General features: G+C 47.2%; 1 protein-coding gene across 1 annotated transcript in view; it reads left to right on the top strand.

Moving 5' to 3' along the window:
- Positions 1-14,366, top strand: part of NUAK1 (NUAK family kinase 1) — a gene marked incomplete at both ends in the record, with an annotated part of 66,903 nt that overhangs the window by 38,489 nt on the left and 14,048 nt on the right. Inside the window, 2 exons of the mRNA XM_079715028.1 lie at positions 9,344-9,495; positions 12,091-12,156. Of these exons, the coding sequence (XP_079571154.1) occupies positions 9,344-9,495; positions 12,091-12,156 (218 nt within the window). The remainder of the gene's footprint in view (positions 1-9,343; positions 9,496-12,090; positions 12,157-14,366) is intronic.

Below are 14,366 nucleotides of genomic sequence, written 5' to 3'. Positions count from 1 at the left end.
ATGAATAAAATGGCTAAGCTTGGTCCCAGGTACATGCTCAATAAACCATACTGATCTTTCTTGATGTGATGTTAGTTAAGAGATCTGAGAGGTCCTTTCTGGCTGGAATAGAAACTTCTATTGGGAGGTGGTAGCAGAGAAGGTTGAGGCCAGATTGTCCATTTCAGTGATTCTGAACTCTGGATGCACATTAGAACCTCATGGGGTGTTTGCAAGAAGAAATGCTGATGCCTGGGCCTCACCCCTAGGGATTTCAATTTAATTGGCCAGTCTGAGAAAGATGGGCTTGATCCTCCAACCAGGAGGAAGTGAGCCCTGCTCTAGAAACTTGTCTTGGTCCGATCATTTGTCATCAGTGGATTCCAGAGCAGAACATGTGTCTGGCAGCTGTCACCAGTGAGCCGTGGGCGATACCTTTGGGCTTGGGTTTCCTTCCTCAGCCATTTGGTTGCTGCCCTCATCAGGGACTCAGAGCCCCATGAAACAGTTTGTTGAACTTGGCAAAGTGGTGTATTATGCTTGTGTTTACTCTTCTGAACCCATGGCGAATTGCTGAGCATTTTAACACACTCCCTCTGCTGTCAGATTCACAAGTTCCACATGAAGTCTCTTCAGACTACATCCAAATGAAGGACCCACCCCTGTTAATCACACAGCTCCAGAGAGTTTTCTTCACTTATAATCAGACAAACAAGCTCTTGGGCTGTGAATCTGTCCAGTCACGTTTCTAATGAGTTTCCTATGAAGTTAGCTATTTGACCTTCAAGTGTATTATTTTCATTGTTTTCATTTGATTACACCCAAGTCATTTTTCTAGAGGCTGGAGATTAGAAATAAAACAACCCAACACGAATGCTACTCCCTGGCTGTCCTGCCTCACCCTCTTGGGTTTCCTGGAATTCAGTATTTTCTAGTGCCTCAAATAACACCACTTGTACTTGAAGCTAATTTTTAAAGAAAAAAAAAAAAAAAAGGAACTGTATTGCCATGTAACTTAGGGTCTTTTTTTTTTTTTTTTTTTTTTTTGCGGTAGGCGGGCCGCCTCTCACTGTTGTGGCCTCTCCCGTTGTGGAGCACAGGCTCCGGCCGCGCAGGCCCAGCGGCCATGGCTCACGGGCCCAGCCGCTCCGCGGCATGTGGGATCTTCCCGGACCGGGGCACGAACCCACGTCCCCTGCATCAGCAGGCGGACTCTCAACCACTGCGCCACCAGGGAAGCCCCAGGGTCTTTTGAAATGAACTGGGATGGCTCTGTTAATTTGCCGAGGCTGCAAGTTAGGAAGCCTCATGGAGTGTAGAAGGGGGAGCTCTACAATGACCATACCCTACAGAGGAGATTTGGATATTGAAAGAGGGATTGGACTAGATGAACTATAACTTCTCACTTGCAGAGTTTTGAGGTTTTTTTGATTTGGGAATTTGTGCTCCGCCCCCTCCAGTGACTTCTGACGGTGGGTTCATCTGGTAGGTACGGCTCCAAGCTTGACATCTGTGCTTTGGAACACCACTGGGGACTGAAGAATGGACCGCAGTTAAGAGAACCAGGCTTGCGGAGTCCTTTGATGTCTTTGAGTGTTAGTTCACTCTTTCCTCTGTTCTCCTACCCCTCTCCCATCCCTCAAGGGCACAAATGCAATCTCACGTGTGGATTCTGCCAATGCAGATCCATAATAATCCTGGATTTGATCCAGGCATGTCTTTGTTTGTTCTTCTTTCTTAAACTAAGATTTGCTGCCTGATAATAACAGCGGACACTTACATGTCTGCTTACTGCTGCGTGCTGGGGTAATCCTCACAAAGAGGATAGAAGCTTCGTTTTAACAGATGAAGAAACTGAGGCAACAGAAAGGTTAAGTCACTTGCCAAGGTCACTCAGATGGGTAAATGGCAGGACCTGGATTTGCACCCAGGTAGCCTGGCTTCGGGAGTCAAGCTCTTAAGCTCTGCACTCTGTTGCCCAACGAAGCAGACTAGAATTTAGGGTTGACAAGATAGTCCTGAGCCATACCTCAGGGTCAAGCAGTGGCTAGAACCCAGAGGTGTGATGACCACAAGTTTGTCTTTTCCACCCTAAGTGATAAGGGTGGGATGAAACCATATAACAAAGCCACCTGTGGGGATTTTCAGGAGAGGGAGACTAAGGCTGTTTTCACAGAGGGTGGGATTTCTATCCCTTCACTGTGCAGATTGGGGGAGCATGCTTTTTTCCAGTTCACTGTAGAGGAGGGTGGAGTCCAATGGTTGGTCCTACATGGCGCCCTGATTCCTTCTCCCACACAGCCCCTCTATCCTGGTCATGTCCCCTGCCCTCCTAGTATCTGCTATTGGTCTCCCCAGATAGCACTAATAAATGGTACTTGGCCAGCCTTTTACATCTGCTCTTCCTCGGGCAGCTTATGCACTTTCTTTCATTTCGTCTGCCTTCTGTGGAGTCCACTGCTGGCGGTGGGTGGCCTGCTTGACTCTGGTTCTCCTTGGGCATGCCAACCGACATCCAGAAAGAGTTTTGGTTTAAGAGAAGACAATGAGTGAACTAAAGAGCCTTTCATTGTCCAAATCAGGAAACACATTGAGTCAACTCTGACCAACTCACTGATGATGGGAGAGCTGCCAGTCTAGGTTAATTTTCTCACTCTCACTGCCTGGGCTTTCAGACTTAAGGGATTAGAGGACCATTTTATGAAAGTCTGAGCCCATGAGGTGTCTGAAGTTTAGTTCTGGGGAGGGAACTCTTAAAGTATGAATCTTGTATTGACTAAATGACCCAATTAGGCTGCAGACAATTCTTGCCAAGGAAAGATCACTCCATTTCTGAAATGAAAAAGAAAATGACTTTCTGGGAGGATCCTCCTGAACTTTAATAAAAGAGCACCCTGAGGAGTGGAATGGTACTTCTCTCTGAGGGCTTAGGAAAGTAATAAAGATGCTGCTAATGTGAGGAGGCCCTGCCATGGAGCGAATGGCAGCATCCTGGAACTGATTTAGGAGATGGAGTCGGTGGAAGGCAAAGGCATGAAGAGAATTCAGACTGGTCCATTCTAGGCTCTTGGCCTTTCACTTAAAACCAACAGATGAGTCTTCCTCTCTTGAGGTTACCTGTTAAGCAGAAAGAGAGCCTCCATTTTTTATAACTTGCTTCTCATGGAACGTCCTGTTAATTGATTCTCACCCTCTCCCTCCCCAAGCCCATTTTCTTCCTAAATGGCCTCGTATTTGGCTCTAAATGACCAGTGGATGGTTGAAATCCCAAGATCTCCTCACTCATCGGCGTCTCTGCCAGGCTAGGCCACTGTTTTTATCGTATGCATTTTCTCAAGTTATACAAGTTGTGTTATTAACCCCAAGGGAGGGAATGGTTAGGAGTTGGGTAATTAGTGTGGTTGTGAAAGCCAGACAATCAGAAGGCAGAACTGGACTGTCAAACTGAACATCTGATGAAATTCAGAATTAATTGGGAGAAGTAGCTGTTACTATAGCAGCCAATTCCCACTCTCCCTTGAAATGGAAAATAAACAGAAAACAAGAAGAACAATTCAAGTTGGTATCCGGGAAGAAGGCCCTTCTGCGGAACAGTAGAAGAAAAAGGAGAGAGTCTGGATATTTTAGGATATGCCGAGACAATGGTGAAACCAGCTTGTGCAAACAGAACCCAAGGTGTTTTTTTTGTTTGTTTGTTTTTTTGTGTGTGTGCTATGTGGGCCTCTCACTGTTGTGGCCTCTCCTGTTGCGGAGCACAGGCTCCGGACGCGCAGGCTCAGCAGCCACGGCTCACGGGCCTAGCCGCTCCGCGGCATGTGGGATCTTCCGGGACCGGGGCACGAACCTGTGTCCCCTGCATCGGCAGGCGGACTCTCAACCACTGCGCCACCAGGGAAGCCCCCCAAGGTGTTTTTGATGGTTCAGTTCCGCACCTGTTTTCTCTAGGAATCTCCTCAGGCCCGCTCAGGCTGCCTCACCCACCCTTCTCGCTGCTCATCTGGGGACTTAAAGTCTGTATCCCACAGGTTAGCATTTGATTTATTTTATAAGTACTAGTTTTATACAACTAGATAGCAATTCCTTGAGAACAAAGACCGTCTTATGCTACATTTGTATCTCCTTTAACACGTAGCAAAATGTTCAGATAAATGCTTCAGATAGGCTGATAAACAAGCATTGTCAGAAAAGGGAGTGATGTTGGTTCTCCTTCATGAAGGAGAATCTTTACTGAGTATTAGACAAGGAGAGTAAACCTATGACGGAGGAAAGTGGTGGGGAGTCATGGCAAGAATATAAGCTTTCAAGTCACCCACATTTGGGATCAGAGCCTTACTGGTTATCTGCCCAGCAGACATGCATACAGAGGAGCATCCAAAGACACACACAAGAATGTTCATAGCAGCATGATTCGTAATGACCCTCACCTGGAAACAACCCAAATGTCTCTCACCAGTAGAATGGATAAGTAAGCATGACACACAGATTGGAGTACTCTACAGCAACGAGGATGGACGATCTTTGACTCCATGGAACGGCATGGATTATTCTTACAAATATAATGTTGAACGAATGAAGCCAGATGCAAAAGAATATACTGTATGCTGCATGATTCCATTTTTAGAAAACTCAAAGTCCAAAACTAATCTATGATATTGGCCTATATACATATCCTTGGGGAGACGGTTAGTGACCGAAGAGGACGTGCAGGGCACTGGCCACGTTGTTTCTAGATCTGAGCGCTGGTCCTCTATTTATGAAGTAGGGGTGATATTAATGTCTCATAGGATTGTTAGTATTGGATGTGACGATCCATGGCATTCAGTAATTGCTCAGTAAGTGTTAACTATGGTGATTATGAATCAGCCTTCTAGGAGAGGAGAGATCACTGTCTGGGGAGGCTCTTGGGGTGATGTGAGCTCTGCACTCTTTCATGGGTCCAGGATCCTGGATGCTACCCTGTCCCTTGTTCCATCTGTTTATTGTTCTTGGCGATGTTCGGTTGCATGTCTGTCAAGCTCCTTGTGGGCATTCAAGGCCTCTGTGTTTCATTCATGGTCTGTTGCTTCTTTCTCTTGTCTTAGTCCCTGGCACCTGTCCACTCTGGTGGTCCTGCTTACGGCGCTCCTGTTCCCCGCTTCACTCATGTTGCTCCTTCTGCCCGGCTGACCTTTCCTCCCCTTCTTACCCTGGTAAAGATTTCTTCCAGTATCCCCAGTGCCATGCACGTCATGGGTGCTTTGTAAAGTTTTTGTGGCTCTTCTAGAAACCTGGGTCTGCACCACATGGACCTGGCCCCTGCGCTGTGGGCTGACTCAAGTTGAGCTCAGTTTCTATTCAGGGGTTTAATTTTCCTGGTAGGCTTGGCATGTCAAGGGCCATAGTTTTCCCTACCATTCTGGAGCCACTGGGCTTCTGGGTAGAACTGTCTGGCCAAGAGACACAGGCTTTCATTTTTCAGAAAGGAAACCCTTCCCAACTGGTGGAAAATAAGCTTTTGCTTAGTGACTAATAACAAAAACACAGACAAGATTTCTGGGCTTATAAATAACCAGTTGTAAATGTGCCCAAGGGAAGCAGCCCTTTTTGCCAGAAGAATGGCTGAGAGTGTTCCTGTCACCTGGCGGATAGGGACCTCACCGTGGGCAAGGAGTCGTGGGCCAGGGATGCGGAAGCCGGTCATTCTTCAGGACGAATTCCCAAGGCCTTGCTGTTATACATTATAAATCCTGGGCTATTCTGGAAAAATAATAGCTGATCTCTAAGGTTCTTCCTGCTCGAAAATCCTGTGATTCTGGGGAGCCACAGCATGTTTTAAAGAGTGATGCCGGCCGGGAGAGGAAAGTCTTAGGGTTTTGTTTGCCAGAGCTGCCTAAGAGGCAGATGAAGTAATTATGAGAATAGCTCCCATTGACTGAGCAGTGGCCAGGGCACCGTGCTCAGGGTGCTAGGCCCATGAGCTCACTGAATCCCCCATTACCGTGTGAGGAAGTTGTTAGCCTCATCTGACTGATGAAGAGACTGAGGTTCAGAGTGGTTGATGTATATGGATAGCAGTAGAGGGGCTAAGAGGGTGGAGTGTTCCATCAGACCGTGGGCCCAGGCCTCGAGCTTGCTCTGTGGCCATGGCAGTTATTAACCTTGCTGTACCCGGGCTTTCTCATCTGTAGAACAGAGATACTCATAGGACCAAAGCCATATGAAATAATTCGTGCAAAATGCCATGGGTACAGTGCCTGCACATAGTAGGCTTTCAGTAAATGCTGCTGTTATTAGGAAGGGCTCAGGAAGCTTCATGTGTAATACCTCATGGCCTCCTGGATGAATCACTGATGCCCCAAGTCGAGAAATGTTGTTTGCATTTAGCTAATCTAGGGCTGCAATCAGGGCCTTGACGCTGACTCCAGCTGCTTCCTGCTGGAGGACTGGGAGTGGGATCTCAGAGCCAGGCCTGGCCCTGTGGACAGTTCTCTCGCCCGGCTGCCCACCAGCTCTACCAGCAACAGTGAGGTTATCGCCTCGTTCATCCATTGTTTCCCAAACTGGCTCCCAGTTAGTTCAGTGCAGTGGCCAAATCGCCCTGCAAAACTCAGTGTTAAAGAAACTAGGTTCTCCAAGGGGTGATCAAATATTAGCATTTTCCAAATATTTTACCTATGTTTTACCTTCTTTTCCTCCAGAATGTCTTGTGGGACTAGTGTTCCATGAAACATGCATTGGGAACTGTTCCCCAGCACCCCTCTCCAAATGCAGTCAGCAAAGAGGCAAGAGTGAACAGAGGGGAGATCATTCAGAAGGGGGTGGCCGGGGACGTGAGACAGGTGGACAGGATCAGGCTCTATTTTAGAGGTAGGACCAGAAGGACTTACTGATGGAGGCTGTTTAGTAAAACATTTGACATATTGAACTGTGTCGAACTGAATTGTGTTTACATCTCCTTGATACCAAGTTAGCCGGTTGGAAAGGGATACATCTGGTCACTGAAACAGTCCTTTTGTCTGAGTGCAGCCAGTGACCCACACCTTCTGATGGTCACTGAAGAGGCCGGTGGCTTTGACCTCCTTCAAGGATGCATCAGACTTTGGGGGTGTGAGGCTCCTTGTTTATTTCCCTCTTCCTCCTCCTCCCTGCCCCCACTGGTTTTTTTTTTTTTTTTTTTGCGGTACGCGGGCCTCTCACTGTTGTGGCCTCTCCCGCCGCGGAGCACAGGCTCCAGACGCACAGGCTCAGCGGCCATGGCTCACGGGCCTAACCGCTCCGCGGCATGTGGGATCTTCCCGGACCAGGGCACGAACCCGCGTCCCCTGCATCGGCAGGCGGACTCTCAACCACTGCGCCACCAGGGAAGCCCCCCCCCCCCCACTGGTTTTTAAAATTAGAAAACCCACTGCCCTCTCCAGGGCCTATCACTCTATCATTTTTAGAGGCTGAGCCACGCATCTTGAGGCAGCTTTTCCAGTTTCCAAAGTTTATTGTTAATGAAAAGCGCACCACAGGCTGAAATCCCTGGCAAGAGCCAAAGCTGCAGGGCACACTGAGGCCAGCAGATGCAGGAGCAGCCAATGTTGATCTGCTGTTCCCTTTCCTCCTCCTCCTCCCTTCGTTTTATCAGAGAGGTTTGGCTGGACTTGAAGGAGCCAAAAAGGAACTGGAGGAGCCTGAGCTTCTAGCAGCCAGTGACAAGGTCTGGGAGGACAGGGGACCCAGGCTGGGAGCACGTTCCAGTTCATCGAGTGTGTCTGGCTCAGTGCTAGGCCCTGGGGTCCCATCGTAGTGATACCAACAACAATAACTAACATTATTGAGTGTATGCCCTAAGTACAAGCCTTGTTGTAAGCATTTAACATACTTGATATCAATAAACCCTCCCAACAATTCTAGGAAGTACTTACCGATATTATTCACATTTTACCATTGACTAAAGTGTGAGGCACAGAGAGGGTAAGCAACTCCCCCAGAGTCACACAGCAAGTAAGAGGGAGGTCTAGGAATCTACTTAGGAGTGTCTGATTCCAAAACTACAGTTCTTATCTCTCCAAGTCCAGGCTCACAGTCCCGGCAGAGGAAATAAATATGTAAATCAGCAAATATATCCACACAGTTCGAAAGTGCTGTGTTGCAAGTATCCATTATGAGAGGTAAAAGGGAGGCAACATGGGCATCGGATTTGAGTTCATCCTTGACTGATGAGTTCGAGTGTCCCTGGCAGGTAAGACAGGTGGGAGTAAAGGCAGAGGGCAGAGCACGGAGGTGGGAAACAGCAGTGTGTTTGTGTGTGATTGGGAGAAACAGTGAACAGCCTGGCATGGGTGGGTATAGGGGGCCTGACAGGCAGTGGAAGAAACCGACAAGATGGAGGGAGGTAGGCAGGGGTCCTTCAGGGAAGGAGGGTCTTGGGTACCCTACCAACGTTTTTATACCACATCCCTTGGAAGGATGGATTTCAACACAATTATTATTTTGTCTTTGCTCAAAGGACGTCTTATGTGAAAGCCCCAACTATAAAGCAAATAGCAGTGGAGTGGCTTTCGCTGAGGTGGAGCTGAGGACCTAGAGCCTGTCCTTCATGATCTCCCCTGACCTTCCCCCATGGGCATCTGCCTGGAACTCCTAGGACTCAGTCGAGCAGAGTTTGAGCATTACTGCTAGAGAATATCAGGTTTGGGGAGAGAGAAGCATTTAGTGCCATGCAGTTATTTAGTATAATGGTCCAGAATGCATTTATGAAGTTTTGAATTCCCTCATTTAATAAATATTAATTGAGCCCCTTTGCCAAAAGGCATTGAGTGCTGGGGATACATCAGTGAATGAAGTAAACCAACCCTCATTTAGATTCTAGTGAGGAAGACAGAATAAATGCACAGACTAGATATGTAATAGGGCTAAAGGGGTCCATAGGACATGTAGGACCTGGTGGCCACATTTGGAACTTCAGGTTTTATTTTGAGTGAGATGGAAAGTCTGGAAGGTTTTGAGCAGAGAGACGACAAGTTTCGCCACCCGTGTTGGGGTCTGGGTAGCTGGTCCATATCAAATGGTTAATAAATGGTAGTCGTGTTTGTTGTTCCCCATCTACAGGGAGGCAGTTCTGGTGGGAGGGTCTTGTGAGAAATGAACCTGGTAAAGGGAGTAGTGGGGTCCTCAGAAGAGAGAGGCACATTCCCCGTAATATTACAGATGCAAGTCCAGTAACAGCAGCGATGATGTCATTGTCCACCTGGCTGGGAAACTTGCCCATCTCCTCGTGACGCTGTGGACTGATTTGTTTGTCCAGCGACATCTCTGTTGTCCCCTCTTGCACGGTCTGTAGTCATTAGTGAGCTTGTCAGTTAAACAGGGTGTTTGTGTATCGCCGTTCCCCCTGCAGTGTTCGAGAACAAAGATAAGATTGTGATCATCATGGAGTACGCCAGCAAAGGGGAGCTGTACGACTACATCAGCGAGCGGCGGCGCCTTAGCGAGAGGGAGACCAGGCACTTCTTCCGGCAGATCGTCTCCGCCGTGCACTATTGTCACAAGGTATGGCTGGCCCCACCACAACTTTGGTCACAGACGGTTTTCATGGCACCACGTGATTCTGTTCGTATTATGAAAGTCACATCTGTTCATAGTAGTATGTATGGAGAATTCATAAACCAGAAAGAAGAAAATCACCATCACCCAGAATCCCAGAATCCAGGGATAACCCACTATTGACATTTTTGTTTGTTGTTTTCCAATCTTCTTTCCCCTACTCCTCACATTTATTTTTCATTTAAATTTTTAATTTTGAATCATTTTAGATTTACAGCAGAGTTTCCGAGATAGTCCAGAGAGTTCCCATGCACCTCTCACTCAGTTTACCCTAATGTTAATGTCTTACAGGACTGTAGTACACTTGCTAAAATGGAGACACCCACATTCATTTATTGCTATTAACAAAACTCCAGATTTTACTCGGATTTTGCCAGTTTTACACCAGTGACCTTTCTCCCTTCCAGGTTGCAATCCACATGCAATCAATGTGGTACACATTGCATGTATTTTTACATTTCTGTCTTGCTTTTTCACTTAGAATTTTAATCGAAACATTTTCCTATGTTACTAAAAAGTCTCTGGAATTATTGTGATTGTTGGACACTTAGGCTGGTTCTAATTTCTGGTTATTAGAAATAGCGATTGACATCTTTATACATTAACCTTTTTTCTCTCATTTGAATAATTTACTTAAGAGACATTCCAGAAGTGCAATTAGCAGGCCATAGGTTCTGAACCTTTCTATGCCCTGGTTTCTTTTCCTTGCATAGGTTATATCCACAGAGGTTACCTACCCACATGTACAATTTTATTGCAACACAACTAATGGGATGTGCTCTTAATCCAGCCAGTTTAGCTACCCTTGGTCTCTGGAGAAGGGAATTAAGTACACAGATAGTTCCAAGCCATACTTCAACCAATTATTATTTATCATTTTAGTCCTGATTTCCATCCCATTCGTACTTTGCCCCAGAACTGCCACACCTGGAACAGTCCTTCACTTTGAGGACAGTAGTGACTTGAATCCAACATGCCATCCAAAATAGAGTCAGCTTCTTCATTTGAATGATTGCAACATGGGGCCTTCTGGTTTGTTAAATATTCTGGTTAATTGAGAACGACTCTGGAATGATCATCTTCTAATTACTTACAATCTAAAACCCTTAACCCATGTGGACATTATTTAACTTCTCTCTGCTGACTCAAAAGGCACTGATGATTCAGATCGTACAGTGTTTTGTATTTTATCATCAGGCGTCATTATAAAGCACCACAGATCCTGTTTTCATTATTTGAAGTGTGCGAAACTTGGATTTTGTATGAATGGGGCTTTAGTAGGCTCATTCCATCTTATGAAAACTGGGAGTGCAACAGTGTAAACCAAACTACTCCCAATATTTAAAATTAAACAAAATCAGCTACCTTGCATTCCTTATCTTTCCTCCAGGAGCCCTGGTTTGTGCATTTCTGAATCCCTGAAGGTTTGGGTTAGAAAGAGTGGTAGAAATACATGTTTTCACCTCTCCAGTCAGTGTTTTTAGAGATACTAGGAACTGTCAAGTAGAAAGGAAAATAAGCAATAAAGTACCAGCTGTGAACATGCAGATTCTGAACTAAAGAAATCCTGAATGGAAGACAAAGAATTCCTAACCAGTTGGTTTTCTTGAAAGGGCAGCTTCAATTGCCAAGGTCCTTTATGCTGAATGATGTTAAAAACGTCCTCCCAGCCCCACTAGCTGGTTCTTTCAGTTCCTCTTCCCCTGCTCACCCATCCCCTTAAAAGATCACAGGGTTTTAAAAAGAATTGAGCAGGACAGTTGTTACTGCTGTATAGACCGACAGCCTATTGGTTAAGGACTTCTTTTCACCATTCAGCTGGCTGTCTGCTTGTCACCGGGCTCATCTGCCAGCTTTGCCAGCATTTGCTTGAATGGAAAGGTCCCGCTGTATGGCAGCGGCTGGCTTTGGTCTCAGTGGCCTCTCCCACCTTCACCCTTCACTCCACACTGAGTCCTGCCCAGCAGAGAGGAACCTTCCCTCCCAGCTGCTTAGGAAATAACCCTTGGGAATGCATCTGTTATCCTCAGGACAGATCTGCATGGTTTCCTGGGTCAGAACAGATTGAGCCAGGCACTGGGGAGACAAGTAGACAGACAGACAAGCAAGGTCTGTGAGCCCCACATTCTGAGTCCCCAGCAGAGAAATCTGCTGCTTCCCTGGGAATCACATCACAGACAGACAATGTTTGCCACTGCCTGGGACTATATGGCTTTCACACAGTGGAATTACATTCCGACAAAGAATCCCCCCGCTGTTTTACAGGCTCTGGGGGAGAATGGATTCCTGTCATTTTTCCTTTAACCACACAGCAAGTGACTAATGCTCTCCTGTCGCTGGTGCTGTGCTGGTCGCTGGCAGGGAGCTTCCTGACAGTGAGAGAGGCCCTGACGGATGGGGCTGAGGACCACCGGCGCTGGCGCATTTCTTCAATCCGTCAAAGATTTCCCTTTGCTCCGTCTCCTCTTCCCTCCCCCCCTCCCACGTTCTCTCTCATCCCAGCTGCTCCCATTCAGTTCCCTGCCTGTCTTCTCATTTCAGAATGGTGTGGTCCACCGGGACTTGAAGCTGGAAAATATACTGCTCGATGACAACTGTAATATTAAGGTAAAGCTCTTGCCTCATTGATTGATACGCCAGACCTGGGGATTACAGCTGGTTGAAGCCTTAAACTCTGCTCCAAGCTGCAGCCTACGAATAAGGCGGCCACTTCCTTCCCGGCAGGCGGGTGGGGAGAATCACTGGGTTTGAGCCCTCAGTTCAGTTCCAATGGTTGAATTCATTCAACAGGCATTTATCGATCTCCAACCACATGCCAGATGTTGTCCTAAAAGTTGACTAGAATACAGTCCCTGTCCTCGGGAAGCTCATAGTCTGTAATTGGCACCATCAAAATACTTACAACAATAACCTAGTGCATTTGTATTTCATAGCATCTTTGCCCGATATCACTTAAATTCAATCTTCACAGTCATCATGAGATAGATACTGTTATTTCCATCATTTCACAGATAGGGAAACTGAGGCACCGAGACGTTAAGTAACTTTCCTGAGATAACACAGTGGTAGGTAGTGGAGTTGGGGTTTGAACCCATGTCTCTCTGACCCACTGAGCCCAAGTTTGAACCATTCTGCTGGAATTTGCCCGCAGGCCCGCAGTTTATTTATCTGTCCCTGCCACTTCTCTGTCACTTCCACCCCCTGTCTCCTACTTCTCCCTTCCAACTCCTCCCCACCCCCCCAGCTGTGGAACTGGGAAGCCACCTGAAACGGTGGCGGTGGTGGCTTTTGGGAAAGAACATGCCAGCAAGTGATGGGGTTGACTCTCACGGGGAGTATTAATGCGGGCTGCTGACGGAGCTAGAGAAAGCTCTCCTGGCCGACAGGGTTCAAGGACCTCCCTCAGAGCACTCCGAATGGCCTTTTGATCACGGCTGCAAAGTAAGCAAATACGGTTTCAAAATAAACTGGAGCTTGCCGCATGGGTTTCATTATGAAATGGCCTTAGTACTCCCAGCACCAGGGGTCCCTCTCATTGGCCGCTGGTGACGTTAGTGCCTCATCCCTGGTCCCTGGACCAAGCATGGGAGTGACCTTGCATCATCCCCTTTTTTTGCTGTTGTTGCTCTCCATTGAGGGAGTGCATCACAGGGAGGCTGTTTCCTTGCTGGGACGGTTGGAGTTGCTTTAGTGTTTGGATTCTGGTTGCGGATCATGGTGGCAACCATTAGTCACCATTGTCCTTTGAGAGGCCCCTGGAAGCCGCATCCGGGTGACCTCTTGTTTTTTGTGAGTGGTTGACCGTGATCACATATTTCTCTGTAGCCCACAGAGTAAGGAGGAAACAGTCGGTCAAATTAGTCTTTCTAGGAACAGGAAGTGAAATCTCAGGGTCTCTCTGTTTCTGGCAAAGTGGTTGGATTATTCCAGAAGGAGCAGTGGCTGTAGAGTTAGAAAATTCCATCCTGTGTGGTTTACTAGCTGTTTGACATTGGGAGAGCCACTTAACCCTGTTTCCTCAGCCATAAAATGGGGAGAGGGTAATGCCCACGGGCTTGTTTTGAGGACTGAACAAGATGCTCTGCCTTTAGCTTTATCTGAGCACTGTGCAGTGAGTCGAGGTTAAGAGCAGTGGCTTTGGAGTTGCATGGCCTGCATTTGAAGTGCAACCCTGCCCCTTACTAACGGCAGTGTTTCAGATTAATTATTCACATATCTAAGCCTCAGTTTCCTCATCTGTCTAGTAAGGATGCCAGCCCCTTTCTTTGGGGATTGTTGTTTATCTGCTCATTTCTAAATGAGTATTTGCTGAGTCGTTACTGTGTCAGGCCCTGTGCCCAGTCCTGGACAGTCAGTGACAAACGTGAGGATTTTAGACAATATGTCGTCAAAGCACTTAGCACTTACCTATTAATATCCAAGGCCCCAGCTGACAAGGCTGGCTGTTGGGGAGGGAATTGAACAGGAAGTGAGCTCTCTGAAGGTGCTGGGGTGTGGTGGTCAGGCCACGGCTAGAGAATTGGGTTCCGGCCTGAGGGGCACATTCTAAGGGTTTTTGTATCATCCACCCTGGTAACTTTCTCCACAGAGTCTTCCTGCCACCTGCCCCCGAACTCTCAAAATGAAATGTGGTCTTTACAAGGCCTGGAATGTGAGCCTCTCGCTTGGGGATCGGGTTCTGTGCTACAGCTTGACCTCATGGTCCCATGATGTAGTCCCAGAAGTGATAAGGCACATAGCTTCCTATGGAGTCATAGAATTCCCCGATGGAGGAGAAGAATGGTCACCATTCTGAAAGCAATTGTGTGGGGAACAAT

Source organism: Hyperoodon ampullatus, assembly GCF_949752795.1.
Source record: "Hyperoodon ampullatus genome assembly, chromosome: 11".
Classification (NCBI taxonomy): Eukaryota; Metazoa; Chordata; class Mammalia; order Artiodactyla; family Ziphiidae; genus Hyperoodon; species Hyperoodon ampullatus.
Note: the sequence above shows the minus strand (reverse complement) of the source record. Positions and strands in the feature narration are given on the sequence as shown.